Source organism: Mobula hypostoma, chromosome 11 (assembly GCF_963921235.1).
Source record: "Mobula hypostoma chromosome 11, sMobHyp1.1, whole genome shotgun sequence".
Lineage (NCBI taxonomy): Eukaryota > Metazoa > Chordata > Chondrichthyes > Myliobatiformes > Myliobatidae > Mobula > Mobula hypostoma.
This window is the reverse complement of record NC_086107.1, coordinates 104,083,351-104,103,928: the sequence shown is the minus strand read 5'-3', so window position 1 is coordinate 104,103,928 and position 20,578 is coordinate 104,083,351. Positions and strand designations below refer to the sequence as shown.

At 45.9% G+C, this 20,578-nt stretch overlaps 1 protein-coding gene across 1 annotated transcript in view; it reads right to left on the bottom strand.

The window, feature by feature from the left end:
- LOC134354049 (uncharacterized) overlaps positions 1 to 20,578 on the bottom strand; it is a 57,512-nt gene that overhangs the window by 11,962 nt on the left and 24,972 nt on the right. Inside the window, exons 4-8 of the mRNA XM_063062759.1 lie at positions 20,002 to 20,092; positions 18,281 to 18,584; positions 12,238 to 12,399; positions 2,747 to 2,888; positions 476 to 571 (exon numbers count right to left, since the gene is read on the bottom strand). Of these exons, the coding sequence (XP_062918829.1) occupies positions 476 to 571; positions 2,747 to 2,888; positions 12,238 to 12,399; positions 18,281 to 18,584; positions 20,002 to 20,092 (795 nt within the window). The remainder of the gene's footprint in view (positions 1 to 475; positions 572 to 2,746; positions 2,889 to 12,237; positions 12,400 to 18,280; positions 18,585 to 20,001; positions 20,093 to 20,578) is intronic.

The window sequence follows — 20,578 nt, the reverse complement described above, 5'->3', positions numbered from 1 at the left end:
AAGGGGCAGTGCCAGTGGCACCGTATCCTTGCAAGGGGCAGTGCCAGTGGGACCATATCCCTGCAAGGGGCAGTGCCTGTGGGACCATATCCCTGCAAGGGGCAGTGCCAGTGGGACCATATCCTTGCAAGGGGCAGTGCCAGTGGGACCGTATCCTTTCAAGGGGCAGTGCCTGTGGGACCACATCCCTGCAAGGGGCAGTGCCAGTGGGACCATATCCCTGCAAGGGGCAGTGCCAGTGGGACCATATCCCTGCAAGGGGCAGTGCCAGTGGGACCACATCCTTGCAAGGGGCAGTGCCCGTGGGACCATATCCCTTGCAATGGTTGCACTATTAGGAGAGGAGGAGGGTATCTCTGCTTTGAGACACCAAACCATTAAATAATATCCACAGTTTTGGAATACACCTCAAGTGTTTGCCGATCTAGCAAGTTCACATCTGACCACCAGCCAAGCAACCACTACAGTTACTCACCCAGCCACCCATCCTAGAGATCCATGGAACCACCACGTCTCTAATCATCACATCCAACCACTTCAATAAAACAGCCCACGAGTCCGTTTCCAAAATCTTAAAAAAAAAACACAGAAGTAGACCCATTAGTTTTGCTGCGCACAGTATTGTTGCTCCTTGCTTCGATCTCCAGAATTAAATTCATAGCTTGTTGATACACTGAAGGGGATTTAACCAAAGCTACAGGTGCTGCCCTCCTTGTGAAACACTGGGTCTCTCTCCTTCCTCAATGTCTCTCCCCTCCGAAAGCAGAGTAATCAAGATTTTATAAAGCAGTAACAAGATTTCCCAACACTTATTCTCAACTGACTAAGACAAGGAGGTCTGCAGATGCTGGAAATGCAAAGCAACATGGAACACACACACGCATACTATTGGAGGAACTCAGCAGGTCGGACAGCATCTATGGAAACAAATAAACTCAACATTTCAGGCAAGACCCTTCTTCAGGTTCCAAACCGTCACCTGTTTATTGACTTCCATAGGTGCTCTCGGTCTCCATCTTAGGAGACAAACTGTCAACCGACATCTTTTATAAACCTACCAATTCCCACGGTTATCTTCTCACCCGGTCTCTCGTAAAAATGCTATTAGCTTTTCTCCGTTCCTTTGCCTCTGCCGTTCCTGCTTCCCGGACATCAGAGATGTCTTCCTTTTTCAAAGCACGGGATTTCCCTCCCTCGATTTCAACTTTCTGGTAATATTTTCCCCTCCCACTCCCTTCCTCTTCTACTCCCCACTCTGGCCTTTTACCTTTTCTATGGCTCACACTCCTCTCCTACTGATTCCTTCTTCTCCAGACCATTGTCTTCCCCACACTCCTGGTTTCACCTATCACCTTCTAGCTAGCCTCCTCCCCCTCCTCCTCACCTTTTTATTCTGGTGTCCCCCCACCCCCTTCCGTTTCAGTCCTGGAGAAGGCCTCGGCCTGAAGCGTTGACTGTTTATTCACTTCCACAGGTGCTGCCTGACCTGCTGAATGCTCCAGTATTTTGTGTGTGTGTTGCTAAGAATGCTGTTGGCCTTCTTTACCACCTTGACAACATGTGTTGGTAGTTTCAGGGAGGTGTGAACTTGCAACCCAAGATCCCTCCGTACATCGATGCTGCTCGGGTCCTGTCATTTACTGTGCATTCTTTGTTCCCCCTTTAGTCAGATTACTTGTCCAACAACCGTGTGCCACAATTTTCTCCGACACTGGGAAGACCAAAGCCACTCCGTTTGTCCCCAGTACTAACTATGTACATTCCTTTACTATTCAAGACTCATAAGAACATAGGAAATGGGAGCAGGAGTCGGCCATCTGGCCCGTCAAGGCCATTCAATAAGATCATGGCTGATCTGGCCATGGACTCATCTCCACCTACCTGCCTTTTCCCCATAACCCTCAATTCCCCTACTATGCAAAAATCTATCCAACCTTGTCTTAAATATATTTACTGAGGCAGCCTCCACGGCTTCATTGGGCAGAGAATTCCACAGATTCACCACCCTCTGGGAAAAGCAGTTCCTCCTCATCTCCGTCCTAAATCTACTCCCCCGAATCTTGAGGCTATGTCCCCTAGTTCTAGTCTCACCTACCAGTGGAAACAACTTTCCTGCCTCTACCTTATCTACCCCTTTCATAATTTTATATATTTCTATAGCATCTCTTCTTATTCTTCTGAATTCCAGTGAGTACAGTCCCGGGCGACTCAATCTCTTCTCATAGTCAAACCCCCTCATCTCTGGAATCAGGCTGGTGAACCTCCTCTGCATCACCTCCAAAGCCAGTGTATTCCACTCAGCTGAGCTGGTCCCAGGCTGAATTGGACTCTTTAAAGCTTGGTGCTCTACTTAACTCTAAGCTTAGATTTCAGCACCAGGGAATGAACTGTGTTTTGTACCTTGGCCACGAGGAGCCAACTTTCACTTAGCTGTGTACATGTGCATGATTGAATAACAATTGAATGAACTTGATTGGGTGTTTATACAGCAGCTCCAGAGTCTGGTCTACCACCAGACCAACTACACGATAAAGCTCTCTTTAGTTTCCCTGTACCGCCCCAAACATTCGATCAGTTGGATAGAGCCGCCTCTGCACGGCAGCATCAAAAAATACACAGCAAAAGTTAGATCTACGTTTCTCTTTATGTTAACCAACCACCCTCCCGATGCTCCCAAGACGCTATCTTGGATGACATCCACACACTAATGCAAGGCAGAGTTGATGATATAATGATATGTACTCACCCTCGGCAAAAACATTTTTGACAGGTAGAAGAAAAGGGCAAATGGGGTGACACTGGTGCCTGTAGCTTTGCCAAATATGTTCTTTATCAAGATCTGCAGAATTTCCAGGGGCCTGCTGCACCTCAGGAGGGGATCTAAAGCTCTGCAGAATAACAAAGAAACCATGAGATCTCTATTCCTCAGGACGGCATTGGCAGCTCTTTAATCTGGCACCAGACACGTCCAGGGCAACCACTCCACAGTCTGGTTGGAGGTTCCTTGTTCAAAGTTCAAATAAATTTATTATCAAAGTCACCACATACAACGCTGAGATCCAAATTCCTGCAGGCACACTCAGCAAATCTATAGAATAGTAACTATAACAAGATCAACCAAGGTGCAGAAGACAACAACCTGTGCAAATGCAGATATAAATAAATATATATGTATAATAAATAGTTAAACTAAAAAGAGTGCAAAATAATATTTTTAAATGAGGTAGCGTTCATAGGTTCAATCTCCATTTAGGAATCGGACGGCAGAGGGGAATAGGCAGTTTCTGAATTGCTGAGTGTGTGCCTTCAGGCTTCTGTACCTCCTTCCTGACGATAACAATGAGAGGCATGTCCTGTGGCCCTTAAGTGGACGCTACCTTTCTCAGGCATCACTCCTTGAAGATGTCTTGGATGCTATGGAGGCTAGTATCTGAGAGGGAGCTGACTAATTTTGTAACTTTCTGTAGCTTCTTTCGGTCCTGTGCAGTAGGTGCCCACCCCCCCCCCATACCAGAGAGTGATGCAGCCTGTCAGAATGCTCTCCACAGTACATCTATAGAAGTTTTTGAGTGTTTTAGGTGACAAGCCAAATCTCATCAAACCTCTCAGATCTCAGTTGGGAATTTCCTTTGTTCCTCGCCATTAACCTACCCAGAAATCTTCCCCTGGGATGCAGGCACACACCACTGGGTGAGATCTCACTGAAGGAAGTTCAAAAGGAAACAAAAACTAAAGAATGGCCAAGACTTTGTACTATCGATGTTCGTTAACTTACTGATTTAATTCAGGGTCGTTGTCTAAACATCTCTGCACTTCCCCAAGATACTGCACTATTTTTTCTTTGTCCTGTGTAGTTTCATTGTCTTCTTGTCTGCTCTTGGGCTCCACACTCGAAGTCATTGTTATTGGAAGCACGGAGTCTTTCCCGTTGACGTAGCTGAGAATGAGAATGGGGGGTGGGGGGTGGATTTAGAATGATTTCCAGGCACAGTAATAAACCTCACCGTCACACTGCTGAGTCATGAACTGTCTTGGGGCAGTGGGTTCAACACTTGTCTTTTAGCATAGAAAGTGGGTTGCAGTCCAATCCAGGGGCTTGTATCCACTTCTCAAGCATCTAATGCAGGGGTTCCCAATCCTTTTTTACCATTAAGCAAGGGGTCCGTGGATCCCGGGTTGGGAACTGGTCTGAAGCACTAGGCAGCCTTAACTCACCGGCTAACACAGGAACACACTAAGGCAACATCAATAAAAAGCAGAACCGAGTTAATCCTTCACATTGCTCCTTGACCCAAAACATTAACTCTGCTTCTCTCTCCCCAGATGCCGTCTGACCTGCTGAGCCTCTCCATCTCTACTCCTCGGGACGGCATTGGCAGCTCTTTATTCTGGCAGGCGGCTGATACGACGATGAGGCAGCCACACCACGCACGTCCAGGGCCGCCACTGCACGGTCCGGTTGGAAACTATAACAGGATCAATGAAAGATCAGCTAGAGTGTAGAACACAATTGGCTGTGGGAACATCTCAGTGGATGGGCAAGTGGGTGTAGTTATCCACCCTGATGGTTAAGGGGCAGTAATTGTTATTGAATCTGGTGGTGGAGGTCCTGAGGCTCTTGCGCCTTCTTCCTGATGGCAGCAGCAAGAAAAGAGTGGTGGGGATCTCTGATGATGGATGCTGCTTTCCTACGACAGCGTTTCATGTAGATGTGCTCTATGGTTGGGAGGACGTTACCCGTGATGTACTGGGCCGAATCCAAACCTGAGGAAGGACATTCTAGCTATTGAGGGAGTGATTGTGGATGATCAGCCATGATCACAGTGAATGGTGGTGCTGGCTCGAAGGGCTGAATGGCCTACTCCTGCACCCACTGTCTATTGTCTGTTGTCTAATCCACTACCTTTTTGTAGGATTTTCCATTCAAAGGCATTGGTGATTCCATATCAGGCCATGACGCAGCCAGTCAATAAATACACTCTCCACCACACATCCAAAGAAGTTTTTGATGTCATACCAAATCTCTGCAAACTCCTAAGGATGTAGAGGTGCTGCCATACTTTCATCACAATTGCATTTACATGCCGGGTCCAGGAAGGGAACGCGAGGTTAGTGTGCAGGTACAGCAAACAGGAAAGCAAACAAATGTATTGTCCTTGTCATTAAAGAAAAGACTTCAGGCTTCCTACATTTGCACACGGTGATGGATTAATGATGACATACAGTCTTAGCTTCCGTATCCGTGGATATCCTTGCATTGGATAAGGAGCACCATTTGGTGGATTTCCGAGTTGCAGGAGTTAGCTCATGAAGAACAATTGACCAGACTGGACCCAAACTGATTTGGAAATTGGAATAAGAGGTGGTCTGATTGAAACAGGTGAGATTACGAGGAGACATGGGAGACTGCAGACCCTGGGAATGTGGTGCAATGCACACACAGCCAGAGGGGCTCGGTGGGTCAGGCAGCATCTGCAGAGAGAAATGCCAGATGGCGATGAGGCTTGACAGGCTGCATCTGTTTGTTGAGGACGCCAGGATTATGAAGCATCATTTTGGAATAAGATTTCACCAATTTAAGACAGAGATGCAGAAGAATTTCTTCCATCAGGGGGCCACAAATTCTCCACTCCGGAGGTTGTGGAGGCTGGGTCATTGAATAGATTCAGGATGTGGTGAGCATATTCTTGGACTACAAGGAAGTTCAAGTTTAATTGTCATGTTCAACCATACAGCCAAATGAAACAGTGTTCCTCTGGGTGCAAAACACAGAACCAACAGCCTCATAGCACATACAATTATGATAGCAGAAAAATACACAGTAATTTTTTTTTAAAAATAGCCCAAGTCTCTGAATGTCATGGCCTGTAGATTGATGGTGCAGTCGTGTTGTCCTGGAAACACATTTTTGCAAGAACAAGCTGCAGAAATTCCTCGTTTTGCGCATGTGCAATCCAGCTTGTCTTCCACAGAGTGAGCACTAGAGGGCAGCACCAGCAGAGTGGCATCCAGCAGCAGACAGCCAACTCCGGCAGCCTCCGTCGCCGGCGACCCCGGGGCTCATGGGCCTTGTCTGTGTGACAACCGAGGGAACACAGCTTCCCCTCCGGTGTCGCCAATGACCCAGTAAGTCGGACTCACAGTATTCTACATTACCAACGTCCGCAACGAAAACATCCGAGCCAAACATTTCCACTGTTCGTTGGACCGCACACTGCCTGGGTGGCTGCAGCAGGGGCAACACGTCCAGTTCCATTGCTATCCCGCAACTCGCTAGTGAGGTAGACCGGCCGCACTTGATGTGCTTAATATCCAGCAGTGTCTTGTAAAAAAAGACGAAGGACGCACAGCTGAAAGGTCTGAGGAACAGGCTGGAAAATGGAGCTGAGCCCAAATTTAGATTAGTCACAATCTTACTGGGTGGTGCAGCAGGCTTGAATAGCCAACTCTTCGTCCAAAGTTTTAGATGATTGTTTGTTCATTCACTTATTGATTTACAGCACAGACAGCCCCTTCCGGCCCTTTTGAGTCACACTGCCCAGCAACCCTTGATTTAAGCATCTCTAGGAAGAGGTACAGTCGACGTTTCAGGCCGAGACCCTTCGTCAGGACTAACTGAAAGAATCTCTTACTAGCTCTTCTTTCAGTTAGTCCTGACAGAGGGTCTCGGTCTGAAACGTCGACTGTACCTCTTCCTAGAGATGCTGCCTGGCCTGCTGCGTTCATCAGCAACTTTTATGTGTGTTGCTTGAAGTTCCAGCATCTGCAGATTTCCTCGTGTGAACCCTTGATTTAACCCTAGGCTAATCACAGCACAATTTACAATGACCAATTAATGTACCAACCTTTGGACTTTGGACTGTGGGAGGAAACCGGAGCACCCGGAGGAAACCCACACGGTGACGGGGAGAACGTACAAACTCCTTACAGGCAGCGGTGGGAATTGAACCCAGGTCACTGATACCGTGAAGCGTTGTGCTTCTGAGGATGGTGGATATCTCACTGATGATAACACAGTTAGGTGTCAAAGGTAAACACGAGGAATTCTGCAGATGCTGGAAATTCAAGCAACACACATCAAAGTTGCTGGTGAACGCAGCAGGCCAGGCAGCGTCTCTAGGAAGAGGTACAGTCGACGTTTCGGGCCGAGACCCTTCGTCAGGACTAACTGAAGGAAGAGCTAGTAAGTTATTTGAAAGTGGGAGGGGGAGGGGGATATCCAAAATGATAGGAGAAGACAGGAGAGGGAGGGATGGAGCCAAGAACTGGACAGGTGATTGGCAAAAGGGATATGACAGGATCATGGGACAGGAGGCCCAGGGAGAAGGAAAAAACCCCAGAGGATGGGCAAGGGGTATAGTCAGAGGGACAGAGGGAGAAAAAGGAGAGAGAGAGAAAGAATGTGTGCATATAAATAAATAACGGATGGGGTACGAGGGGGAGGTGGGGCAGTAGTGGAAGTTAGAGAAGTCAATGTTCATGCCATCAGGTTGGAGGTCAGATGTCAAAGGTAGTTAGACTCTCTCTTGTTGGAGATTCTCATTGACTGACCCCCTAAAGGACTTGAAGATTACTTCTTACTTACTACTCCACACCCCAATTTGGCTACATTTTGTTGCTTCCAAGCACGAACTGCTTTGTTCAAGGATTCAGAGTACACTTATTATCAAAGTATACAACCCTGAAATTCGTCTTCCTGGCAGACAGTCACGAAACAACGAACCGCGGAACCAACCCGCCCAAAGAAAAACATTAAGGTAGAGGTGTGTCCATTTAAAACGAAGATGAGGAGGAATTCTGTAGCCAGAGAGTGGTGATTCTGGGGAATCCTTTGCCACAGGCGGCCGCGGAGGCCGAGTCATCGGGTATATTTAAGGCAGAGGTTGACAGATTCCTGATTGGTCAGGACATGAAGGGATACGGGGAGAGGGCAGGAGACTGGGGCTGAGAGGAAAATTGGATCAGCAAATGTTGGTGCAATCTCTATGGGCCAAATGGCCTAATTCTGCTCCTATATCTTAAGGTATTAAATAGTCCAGACAGCTTCAAGTTGCTGGGTGTCAATTCTTCAGAGGATCTATCAGGGTCCAACTTATTTGGAGAAGTACAACAACTGGATCAGCAAATTTGCTGATGATACAAAGATTGGAGGTGTAGTGGACAGTGAGGAAGGTTTTCAAAGCTTGCAGAGGGATTTAGACCAGCTGGAAAAATGGGCTGAAAAATGGCAGATGGAGTTTAATATAGACAAGTGTGAGATATTGCACTTTGGAAGGACAAACCAAGGTAGAACATACAGGGTTAATGGTAAGGCACTGAGGAGTGCAGTAGAACAGAGGGATCTTGGAATACAGATACAAAATTCCCTAAAAGTGGCGTCACAGGTAGATAGGGTCGTAAAGAGAGCTTTTGGTACATTGGCCTTTATTAATCAAAGTATTGAGTATAAGAGCTGGAATATTATGATGAGGTTGTATAAGGCATTGGTGAGGCCGAATCTGGAATATTGTGTACAGTTTTGGTCACCCAATTACAGGAAGGATATTAATAAGGTTGAAAGAGTGCAGAGAAGGTTTACAAGGATGTTGCCAGGACTTGAGAAACTCAGTTACAGAGAAAGGTTGAATAGGTTAGGACTTTATTCCCTGGAGCGTAGAAGAATGAGGGGAGATTTGACAGAGGTATATAAAATTATGATGGGTATAGATAGAGTGAATGCAAGCAGGCTTTTTCCACTGAGGCAAGGGGAGAAAAAAAACCAGAGGACATGGGTTAAGGGTGAGGGGGGAAAAGTTTAAAGGGAACATTAGGGGGGGCTTCTTCACACAGAGAGTGGTGGGAGTATGGAATGAGCTGCCAGACGAGGTGGTAAATGCGGGTTCTTTTTTAACATTTAAGAATAAATTGGACAGATACATGGATGGGAGGTGTACGGAGGGATGTGGTCCGTGTGCAGGTCAGTGGGACTAGGCAGAAAATGGTTCGGCACAGCCAAGAAGGGCCAAAAGGCCTGTTTCTGTATTGTAGTTTTTCTATGGCTGCTACGGTTTCTATATTGTTGCAATGGTGAAGAATGCACGCCAGTGGCTATACATCATTAGGATTTTGGGAACTTTTGATACGTCACTAAACACTCTACAGAATCTCTATAGATGTATGGTGCTTGCATCACTGACTGCTATGGAGGCTCCTACGCACAGGATTGAAGTGGAACTCGAAGCACCAGGAAGAAACTCACATAGTCACGGCGAGAAGGTACAAACTCCTTACAGGTGGCGGTGGGTACTGTACTGTAAAGCGTTGTGCTAACCACTACACTACCTTGCCGCCCTATCTATACATGCATCATACAGGGGCGGCATAGTGGCTTAGCGGTTAGCGTAACATTATTACAGTGCCAGCGATGTCCCTTCAATCCCCACAGCTGTCTGGAAGGAGTTTGTATGTTCTCATTTCCTCCGGGTGCTCTGGTCTCCTCCCACATTCCAAAGGTGTCCAGTTAGGGTTAGTAAGCTGTGAGTTGGATGCATCAGCAAGGGAGATGAGGCTGAGTACAGGGCTACGGTAGGAAACTTTGTCACATGGTGTGAGCAGAATTATCTGCAGCTTATTGTGAAAAAGACTAAGGAGCTGGTAGTGGACCTGAGGAGAGCTAAGGTACCAGTGACCCCTGTTTCCATCCAGGGGCTCAGTGTGGACATGGTGGAATATTACAAATACCTGGGGATACGAATTGACAATAAACTGGACTGCTCAAAGAACACTGAGGCTGTCTACAAGAAGGGTCAGAGCCGTCTCTATTTCCTGAGGAGACTGAGGTCCTTTAACATCTGCCGGATGATGCTGAGGATGTTTTACGAGTCTGTGGTGGCCAGTGCGATCATGTTTGCTGTTGTGTGCTGGGGCAGCGGGCTGAGGGTAGCAGACACCAACAGAATCAACAAACTCATTTGTAAGGCCAGTGATGTTGTGGGGATGGAACTGGACTCTCTCACGGTGGTGTCTGAAAAGAGGATGCTGTCCAAGTTGCATGCCATCTTGGACAATGTCTCCCGTAATGTACTGGGTGGGCACAGGAGTACATTCAGCCAGAGACTCATTCCACCGAGATGCAGCACAGAGCGTCATAGGAAGTCATTCCTGCCTGTGGCCATCAAACTTTACAACTCCTCCCTTGGAGGGTCAGACACCCTGAGCCAATAGGCTGGTCCTGGACTTATTTCCTGGCATAATTTACTTTTTACTATTTAACTATTTATGGTTTATTACTATTTATTATTTATGATGCAACTGTAACGAAAACCAATTTCCCCCGGGATCAATAAAGTATGACTATGACTATGACTATTGGCACTGGATGGTGACATTTGCAGGCTGCCCAGTACAATCCTCGCCGACTTGATTTGATGCAAACAACGCATTTGTTGGATGTTTCATTGTACATGTGACAAATAAAGCCAATCTTTATCTTTTCAAAAGAAGATTCCGACGCAGAAGGTGAAGGAGAGTGAGAATGTGAGGGAGACTGAGAGGGGGAGGTGGACAGAGAATCTGTAAACAGAGTTTAGAGTTTATACAATACATCTTTTTAAAAAGATAATGACTTTCAAGAAACAGGATTAACATTTTGAATTAATGAACTTTCAGGAGAACTGGAAAATTTTAGAAATAAGATAAGTTACATTCCAGAGAAGAGGGAAGGTCAGGGTTTGGAGGGAGACCAGGAGAGAATGAATGAGACAAAGTCAAGGAAAGAGGGGGGGTGAGAGCTGGTGAGTAACTGAAGGAGACTCTGAGGAGGAGCAAATAGGAGACAACAAATTAAATTTAAATGCTAGAAGGGAAATGAGAGAAAAAGTGAACACTGGAATGTGTTTCTGAGGACACTTCATCAGAACACAGACATATTTCAGAACCTTGGCCTGTAGATCAGGGGGTCCCAACATTTTTTTTAATACCGTGGACCCCCTACCATTAATTGAGGGGTCAGGCTGGGAATTCCTGCTCTTGATTGTTAGTTTGATGTAAAATCATAGAAGCACGAAGGAGAGAGAAACGTTAACTGTTTATTCCCATCCACAGATGCTGCCTGACCTGCTGAGCTCCTCCAGCACATTGTGTGTAGTCATAGTCAGACTTTATTGATCCCGGGGGAAATTGGTTTTTGTTACAGTTGCACCATAAATAATTAAATAGTAATAAACCATAAATAGTTAAATAGTAATATGTAAATTATGCCAGGAAATAAGTCCAGGACCAGCCTATTGGCTCAGGGTGTCTGACTCTCCAAGGGAGGAGTTGTAAAGTTTGATGGCCACAGGCAGGAATGACTTCCTATGACGCTCTGTGCTGCATCTCGGTGGAATGAGTCTCTGGCTGAATGTACTCCTGTGCCCATCCAGTACGTTATGTAGTGGATGGGAGACATTGTCCAAGATGGCATGCAACTTGGACAGCATCCTCTTTTCAGACACCACCGTCAGAGAGTCCAGTTCCATCCCCACAACATCACTGGCCTTACGAATGAGTTTGTTGATTCTGTTGGTGTCTGCTACCCTCAGCCTGCTGCCCCAGCACACAACAGCAAACATGATAGCACTGGCCACCACAGACTCGTAGAACATCCTCAGCATCGTCCGGCAGATGTTAAAGGACCTCAGTCTCCTCAGGAAATAGAGACGGCTCTGACCCTTCTTGTAGACAGCCTCAGTGTTCTTTGACCAGTCCAGTTTATTGTCAATTCGTATCCCTAGGTATTTGTAATCCTCCACCATGTCCACACTGACCCCCTGGATGGAAACAGGGGTCACCGGTACCTTAGCTCTAGATTTTCAGCATCTGCAGTCCCTCTTGTGTCCACAGTATTTTATTTCTGATTTTGGATTATTAATTGGCTTGTTCATTTACATGCAAATTTTGAATGTTTTTCAATTTAAAATTAGCTCTGGCTGGCAGAGTCGCCACTCTCACAGATCAGCAGTGAACCTGTTGCAAGTGCCAGTTGGGAATTTCCTTCGCTCCTCGCCATTAACCTACCTAGAAATCTTCCCCTGGGATGCAGGCACACACCACTGGGTGAGATCTCACTGAAGGAAGTTCAAAACCACATATAACATATAACCATATAACAATTACAGCACGGAAACAGGCCATCTCGGCCCTTCTAGTCCGTGCCGAAAAGGAAACAAAAACTAAAGAATGGCTAAGACTTTGTACTATTGATGTTCATTAACTTACTGATTGAATTCAGGGTCATTGTCTAAACGTCTCTGCACTTCCCCAAGACACTGCAATGCTTTTGTGATGTTCTGTGAAGTTTCATTGTCTTCTTGTCCGCTCTTGGGCTCCACACTCCAAGTTGTTTTTCTCGAAACCCCCGCACCTTTTCCAGCGACGTAGCTGAGAATGAGAATGGGGTGGGGTAAGATTTAGAATGATTTATGGAACCAGATGCATGGTTTCCAGGCAAAGAAACATCACCGTCACACCTCACTAATTCACGAAATTCTTGGGGCAGTGGGTTAAGCACTTGTCTTTTAACCTAGAAAGTGGGTGGGAGTCCGATTCAGGGGCTTGAATCTACTTCTCAAGCATCTAAAGCAGGGGTTCCCAATCTTTTTTTATGGCACGGATCAATACCACTAAGCATGGGGTCCGTGGGTCCCAGGTTGGGAACTCCTGGTCTGAAGCATTCAACAGCCTTTAACTCACCGGCTAACACAGGAACACACTAAGGTAACATCGATAAAAAGCAAAACAGAGTTAATCCTTCAGATTGTTCCTTGACCCAAAACATTAACTCTGCTTCTCTCTCCCCAGATGCCGCCTGACCTGCTGAGACTTCTCAACAGTTTCTGACCTTGTACTGCATTTCCAGCATCAGTTCTGTTTACATCCTATCAAAGGTTGGCACGCTCACTTAGAGCGTGGGTGGTGTGGATAGTAGACGCAGCAACATCCCATAAATCCGCTGTGTTCCAGCAACTGCCCGTGCCCGCTCACACTTCTAGCCTAACTTGTAAACACTAATGGATGGATTCTTTATCTTCAGCCTTCCAAACGCTCCATAAGTAATTGAACAGTAATCCCGTGCAGCCTTTTGATAAGTGCAGAATTGCTAACACTAATAATGGGAGATTTCAATACTGAGATATGGCAGTCACTCATAAACACAAAAGATTCTGCAGATTCTGGAAATCCACAGTCCCGAAGAAGGGTCTCGGCCTGAAATGTCGACTCTTTATTCCTCTCTGTAGATATTGCCTGTCCTGCTGAATTCCTAAATGGCAGTCACACACTTTGGTCTATAGGCATATTTACCCCTTTATGCTCCTCCCTGAAGGCTAATTTAACTGCACAGCACTTTCCAATCCCTCCTCGGCCTAATAAAGTAGGCCTCAGCCCTGTTTAGAATCTTTTCTCCAAAGGGTTTAAGTATAATAGCGGTTTTAAAGGCAGACATTCCACCCTGCAAAAACTTATTTCAGGGAGATAGCACCATCAATTTGCGGGAGACTTCCGGGAGGGGTGTGATGTCTGGAATAGAGTAGCTCCTTAGCAGTTGGCCAGCTAGTTTAAATAACGTTAGCTATGCTAATAGTCATAGTTTATTAATCCCGGGGGAAATTGGTTTTCGTTACAGTTGCTCCATAAATAATAAATAGTAATAGAACCATAAATAGTTAAATAGTAATATGTAAATTATGCCAGTAAATTATGAAATAAGTCCAGGACCAGCCTATTGGCTCAGGGTGTCTGACCCTCCAAGGGAGGAGTTGTAAAGTTTGACGGCCACAGGCAGGAATGACTTCCTATGACGCTCAGTGTTGCATCTTGGTGGAATGAGTCTCTGGCTGAATGTACTCCTGTGCCCACCCAGTACATTATGTAGTGGATGGGAGACATTGTTCAAGATGGCATGCAACTTGGACAGCATCCTCTTTTCAGACACCACCGCCAGAGAGTCCAGTTCCATCCCCACAACATCACTGGCCTTACGAATGAGTTTGTTGATTCTGTTGGTGTCTGTTACCCTCAGCCTGCTTCCCCAGCACACAACAGCAAACATGATAGCACTGGCCACCACAGACTCGTAGAACATCCTTAGCATCGTCTGGCAGATGTTAAAGGACCTCAGTCTCCTCAGGAAATAGAGGCGGCTCTGACCCTTCTTGTAGACAGCCTCAGTGTTCTTTGACCAGTCCAGTTTATTGTCAATTTGTATCCCCAGGTATTTGTTATTAATTTACGTTTTTTAAATTTTTAATTTACGTTATTTTTTGTATTTTTTTCTCACGGTAACACGTCGAAGCTGCACCCTCTCTAATATGCTGGTAGAGAGAGTTTTATTTGGGTTTTCTTTAGCGCTGGAAATGGTTACATCCCGACATGCGGGACAGAAGCAAGGTCGCATTGTGTATTCCACGGACCAGAAAATTCCGGTTGGCTTTAGTGAACAGAGCGGCAAACACCCCTGCTGAAATCCGGAGGAAAACACACAGAAGGGGATCACAAAGCCGAGGAAAGAGGACCGGGTCGAGACAACAGAGACTTTTGGAGAAGAGGAGCTCGGTGCGTAATACCGTTCCGCCTGACCGGAAGTGCACTGAGAGTGGTAAGCGGCGTGAAGGAGTGGGGTGTTTACCGATCTGGCAAACAACGGATGGTGCAATCCGGGGTACATTACCATCGAGGAACATGTTTGCAGACTGGATATTGAACTCTTTACTGTTGGACTTCGGCCACATTCCACCATGATACAACACTTGGCGGCACGGGAGGTCGTTCCTGCCTGTGGCCATCGAACGTGCAGCTCCTCCTGTGGAGGGTCAGACACCCTGAGCCAATAGGCTGGTCCTGGACTTATTTTCCATCCGGCATAGTTTTGCATTTTGTTGTTTGACTGTTGGGGTTTTTTGTATTGCTATATTTACGCTCTATTCTTGGTTGGTGCGACTGTAACGAAACCAAACTTCTCTCGGGATTAATAAAGTATATCTATCTATCTATCTTGTAATCCTCCACCATGAACAAATGACACCTGTTAAACTCACCTCAACACGTCTTTTACAGTCTGAACCCACTGTGGGCAATAGAAAAACAGTGCAGCAAGCAACACTGTCATTATTTTGACCCCTGTTAGGCAGGGGTACACTTTAGTGTAGTCTGGGGTGACGTACGTTTTATATTTTTTTTGGAACACTCTGCCATGGCGCGCTCTCTCTCTCTCTCTCTCTCTCGTGGTCGCTGGCGCGCTCCCAAGCACTCTCGCTTGCTTTCTCTCGCTCGCTTGCTTGCTCTCGCTCTCTCGCGCGCACGCGCGCTCTCCCTCGTGGTCGCTCTTGCGCTCTCTCTTGCTTTCTCTCGCTTGCTCTCAAAAAAACTGATCTCCATGATATTCTATATAATTTGCGGGCATCAGGGAGCCACTATTAATATGCGGGAGACTCCCAGAACTTCCGGGAGAGGTGGGATGTCTGTAAAGGAGAAATTAAGAAGGCATGGAAAGGGTTAAAAAAGTAAAATTAAAGGAAATGCAAAGTACATGCGAAGCAAGAGGGAGACACAAGAGGTATTGGAAATCCTGAGCAACACACCCACACAAAATGCTGGCGGAACTCAGCAGGTCAGGCAGCATCTATGGAGGGGAATAAACAGTGTTTGTCCCGTTCGATAACTGTGTCACGACTAAATGAATTATGATCAGAAGAGCTTCCTCACTGATACTCCATCCCTGCCCCCTTCCTTACTGATACTCCTTCCCCCCCCACCCCGCTGTCAAATTTCCCCAAAACTAACTGTAGGTTTGCACCAATTATTGGGCGTGCTGTATACAAAGTTCTCCTGAATGCAGCCAAAGAATTCTTTTCACCTTATACTGGATATATGTTGGCTTTAGTAATTGACATCTCCCACTATTAACAGCCTGCCTGACAGAATCAAAAGAGGGAAGCTGTATCAGGCACTGAGAGACTAATATAGCAGGCAAGATCTAAGAACTGTAATAGGAGTATTCAAGGAGAAATCAGGAAGGCAAGGAAAGGGTCAAAAACATTAAGATTAAAAAAATTCAAAGATGTTGTAAGCACATGAAACGCAAGAGGGAGACACAAGAGATGCTACAGATGCTGGAAATCCTGAGCAACACACACAAAATGCTGGAGGAACTCAGCAGGTCAGGCAGCATCTATGGAGAAGAATAAACAGTTGACATTTTGGGCCGAGACCATTCTTCAGGACTGGAAACAAAGGAGGCTGGGGCCAGAATAAAAAGGTGGGAGGGAAGGGGGGAAAAGGAGGGGGAGGAGTACAAATTGAAGATAATCTTCTAAAAAAAATTCCCTTGCGTGCCATGGTAATTTTGAGCAGAGATTTTCATTGATTAGTGAATTAGTAATTATAATTATGGGCATTTTTTAAAAAGGAAAAGAGGATGAATCTGTTGTTTAGTTACATGTGTTACTTGTTTTACGATTGATAAAAGTATAAAAGGGGGCCTTGGGGTTCTAACGCCTTCCTGTTGTTCTTTCTTTTGGGGTTCTGCTTTTCGCAGATGAATGCAAAGAATAAGGATTTCGGATTGTACACTGTATACATTCTCTGATAATAAATGGAACCATTTGAACCAAAACAGACTGAAATAAAAGAAACATTTTACAAGACTTGTTCAAAACTCATTTGCTGCTTCATTAATTAATGATTATGCATCTTCTTTGTTATAAGAAGAGTTTAAAGAATTGAGGGGTGTCATGGCATGGCTCGTGTCAACAAAATTTTCACGTGTGCCAAGTTGGAGACAGACGCATTCCTTACAATTCAAAGGGTGAAAGGTCAGGGTGCTGGCGATGTTGAGTGAAGTTACAATCAGGTCAATAAGGAGGCAGGTTCAGGAGGAACGTGTGTTCATAATGTTCCTTAAACAGTGAGACACCAACCTGCTCCCAAGGCTCTCCAGTGTTAGGTAGGAGGTGCAGAAGTTTTAAGTCCCACACCACCAAAGTTCAGGAACAGCTACCTTACTACAGCTATCAGATTGTTGAACCGACCTGCACAGCCCTAACCATACCTCAGCCACAGAATACTCCCGCCAACCTCGCACTACCAAAGACTTGTCTCTGATTGTTATTTTTTGCACTAATGTCTTGTTTTTGCATACATTTTTTTCCCTCTTCAAAGGTTCCATTTTGTTATCAAAGTATGTATGCAGAATACAACTCTGGGATTAGTCTTCTCCAGATAGCCATAAATTACAGAAAATCATACAAGTAGTTGGAAGAAAGACATCAATCCCCCCTGCATGAAAAGAAAAAGAAACAAAAACTCGCACATCCCAAATGCCCCCACGACCCCTCCCTCGCACAAAAACTAACAGATCACCCAAAACCCCCAGACTACCAGTTGGCGACATGAAAGAATGGGCGAGAACATGAAAAGAAAGATAGGACTGAAACAGGCCAATGTGACCTACAGTCCAATCCATAAGTCTCAGAATTTCAATAGCATCTCCGAGAGCATCAGGACCCAGCAGTCCCTCTGAGAGCATTAGGACCCAGCGGTCCCTCTGAGAGCATTACGACCCAGTGGCTCCTCTGAGAGCATTAGGACCCAGTGGCTCCTCTGAGGGAATTGACTCATCACGCTTCACTGTCCTGTGTTACTACCACTGGTTTCTAAAGCACTGACTGGTCACATCTCCAATCTCCTGATGCATTATGAACCTTCCCAAGCTCTCAGGTTGTCTGGGGCAGGTCTGCTTACCGCCCCCAGGGTCAAAGATAAACACAGTGAAGCAGCTTTCAGTTACTAAGCTCCACATATCTTTCCAGAGGATCTGAAGTCTGCCCCAACTTTAAGCTCTTTTAAATCGAGGTTTAAAACTTTTCTTTTCACTGTAGCTTTTATTTCTTTTTTAATCGATTTATCATACCTATTTTTGTGTGATTTTATTCTATTTTATATTGTCTGAGATTTGATGTTTGACTTTTATATCTTGTTCGACGTAAAGCAATTTGAACTGTCTTGTGTTTGAAAAGTGCTATACAAATAAACTTGCCTTGCCTTGTACAATTTATGTTGTGTATGTCTGAACCAGAAGCTTGATGCACTGCAGCGGGTTTTTAAAATTGTACCTGTACCTTACTGTTCTTCTGCACAAAGCAATAAACTCAACTCGGCTTCGCTTAAGACTGTCCCTGAAGAGAGGCAGAGCACAAGCGTGACCCAGGTCCCCGGCCCGGGGTGTTGGACGGTTTGGGAAATGTGAGGAAGAAACAATTTGTACCTGTGGAAAACTTGCATGATGTGGCCGGGAAGCTCAGTGAGAACACTGCTTCCCACAGCTTGACTGCAGCTGGGAATGACTTCCTTGTGGGGCTCTGAACAGGCGCCGATCCCCTGCCCCTCGGGTTCACTGTGGTCGCAAGTCACTCGCTCCTGGGGGTCTGTGAAGTCGCAGGTCGCTTGCTCTGGCAGCTTACCACAACTAGGACCATTGCAGAATGCCGCATGTTCAAATATTAGATCCGCAGGAATAGAACGAAAGCAAAGGGGGCATTCTGGCATTTCGTCTTTCTCCCGGCACCTTTCTAAGTTAAAAGCAAAACACACAGATAAGAGTATTGTAAACGTTAATGGCCCGCACTCTGACATTCCTGTACACTTATGCATAGAAGGTTCTCAACCTAGAAGGTTGAGGGGTGCCTTGATAGAGGTATTTAAAATTATGAGGGGGATAGATAGAGTTGACGTGGATAGGCTTTTTCCATTGAGGGTAGGGGAGGTTCAAACTGTGATAAGGCTGCTGAACGGATCCTGACCCAGATCTGGGCTGTACCCTCCAAATATCTGGACCTGCCTCTTGGTTTTTTTTTTGCACTACCTTACTTTCCATTTTTCTATTTTCTATTTATGATTTATAATTTAAATTTTTAATATTTACTATTGATTTGTAATCCAGGGAGCGGGAAGTACAGAATCAAATATTGCTGTGATGATTGTACGTTCTGGTATCAATTGTTTGGCGACAAATAAAGTATAAAGTATTCACACAAGAGGACTTGCGCTGAGAGTTAAGGGGTAAAAGTTTAGAGGTGACACGAGGGGGAACTTCTTTACTCAGAGAGTGGTAGCTGTGTGGAACGAGCTTCCAGTAGAAGTGGTAGAGACAGGTTCGATATTGTCATTTAAAGTTAAATTGGATAGGTATATGGACAGGAAAGGAATGGAGGGTTATGGGCTGAGTGCAGGTCAGTGGGACTAGCTGAGAGTAAGCGTTCGGCACGGACTAGAAGGGCCGAGATGGCCTGTTTCTGTGCTGTAATTGTTATATGGTTATATGCTTCTTGGGAACAATTAGCCTCAGGTTCTGTATAGCAATGAGAGTCAACATCGACTGGGACATGCTCCACCATCAACGGGAAAGATGATCCACTGTCAGCAGAGGGCCTGTGCCCCAGTACTAGCACTGACCTGTACTCCTCCATCGGTGTGGTATGTCTACCCCAGGGAGGGGCAGTGTCTGTTGAGTTAACCTTTGCGATCATGTGCACCTCTTGAGACAGAACAGGGGGATTTGGGCAATAAAGTTCAAAGTACATTTATTATCGAAGTGTGTATACATTATACAACCCTGAGATTCATCTCCTTACAGGCAGCCACAGAACAAGAAACCCAAAAGAACCCGTTTAAAAAAAAGACAAACACCCAACGTGCGGTGAGAGGAAAAAAAACAATTGTACAAACAAGAAAAGTAAACAAATAGCATTTAGAATGAAAGTGAGTCCTCGGACACGAAGCCCAGAGCAGCCGGTTCAGGTCCACGGCTTTGGCCTCTGTGCACCGAAGAGCAGAGTAAATGTCGTGGAGCAGACAGCAGAATCAGCCCGACCCTTGCCTCTGGTCCCGACGCCCTGCTTTTTCAATCCACTTGGCCCAAGACAGCAAGGAAAATCATTCACAGAGAATGGTAGGGCTATTGACACATAGGGCAGTTGCTGATGTTACCTGTGTCAGGGTGTGGAACCTCAGAGGTTTCTGATGAGAAAGCAGATTCCCCTTTGTCAGCTTGCTGGACGTCGTGGGTACAGGCTGCCTGCTGAAAGACAAGAACATTAACCCCCATAAACAAGTGAAAATCTGCAGATGCTGGAAATCTAAGTAACACACACAAAATGCTGGAGGAACTCAGCAGGCCAGGCAGCATCTATGGAAAAGAGTGAACAGCTGACGTTTCAGGCCGAGACCTGCTGAAGGCCTGAAACGTTGACTGTTTACTCTTTTCCATAGATGCTGCCTGGCCTGCTGAGTTCCTCCAGCACTCTGTATGTGTAACATTAACCCCCAAATAACAGGAGGCAAACTCTCCCCATCAATCATCCCTCAGTGGCCTGTACAGGAAACCCGACAACTTTACTGTCCCTTCCCCTCACAGGGAAGACCTCCACAATAGAAGGTTTAAAATTGTTTCGGTCAAGACAGCTCACGTGATGCAGCCCCTTTCTGGATGTGTGTGCAAATCGGTGATGCTTTAAACCAGACCGTGGTTAGTGTGGGGAGAGATGAAAGTCTGGAACGAGGGAAA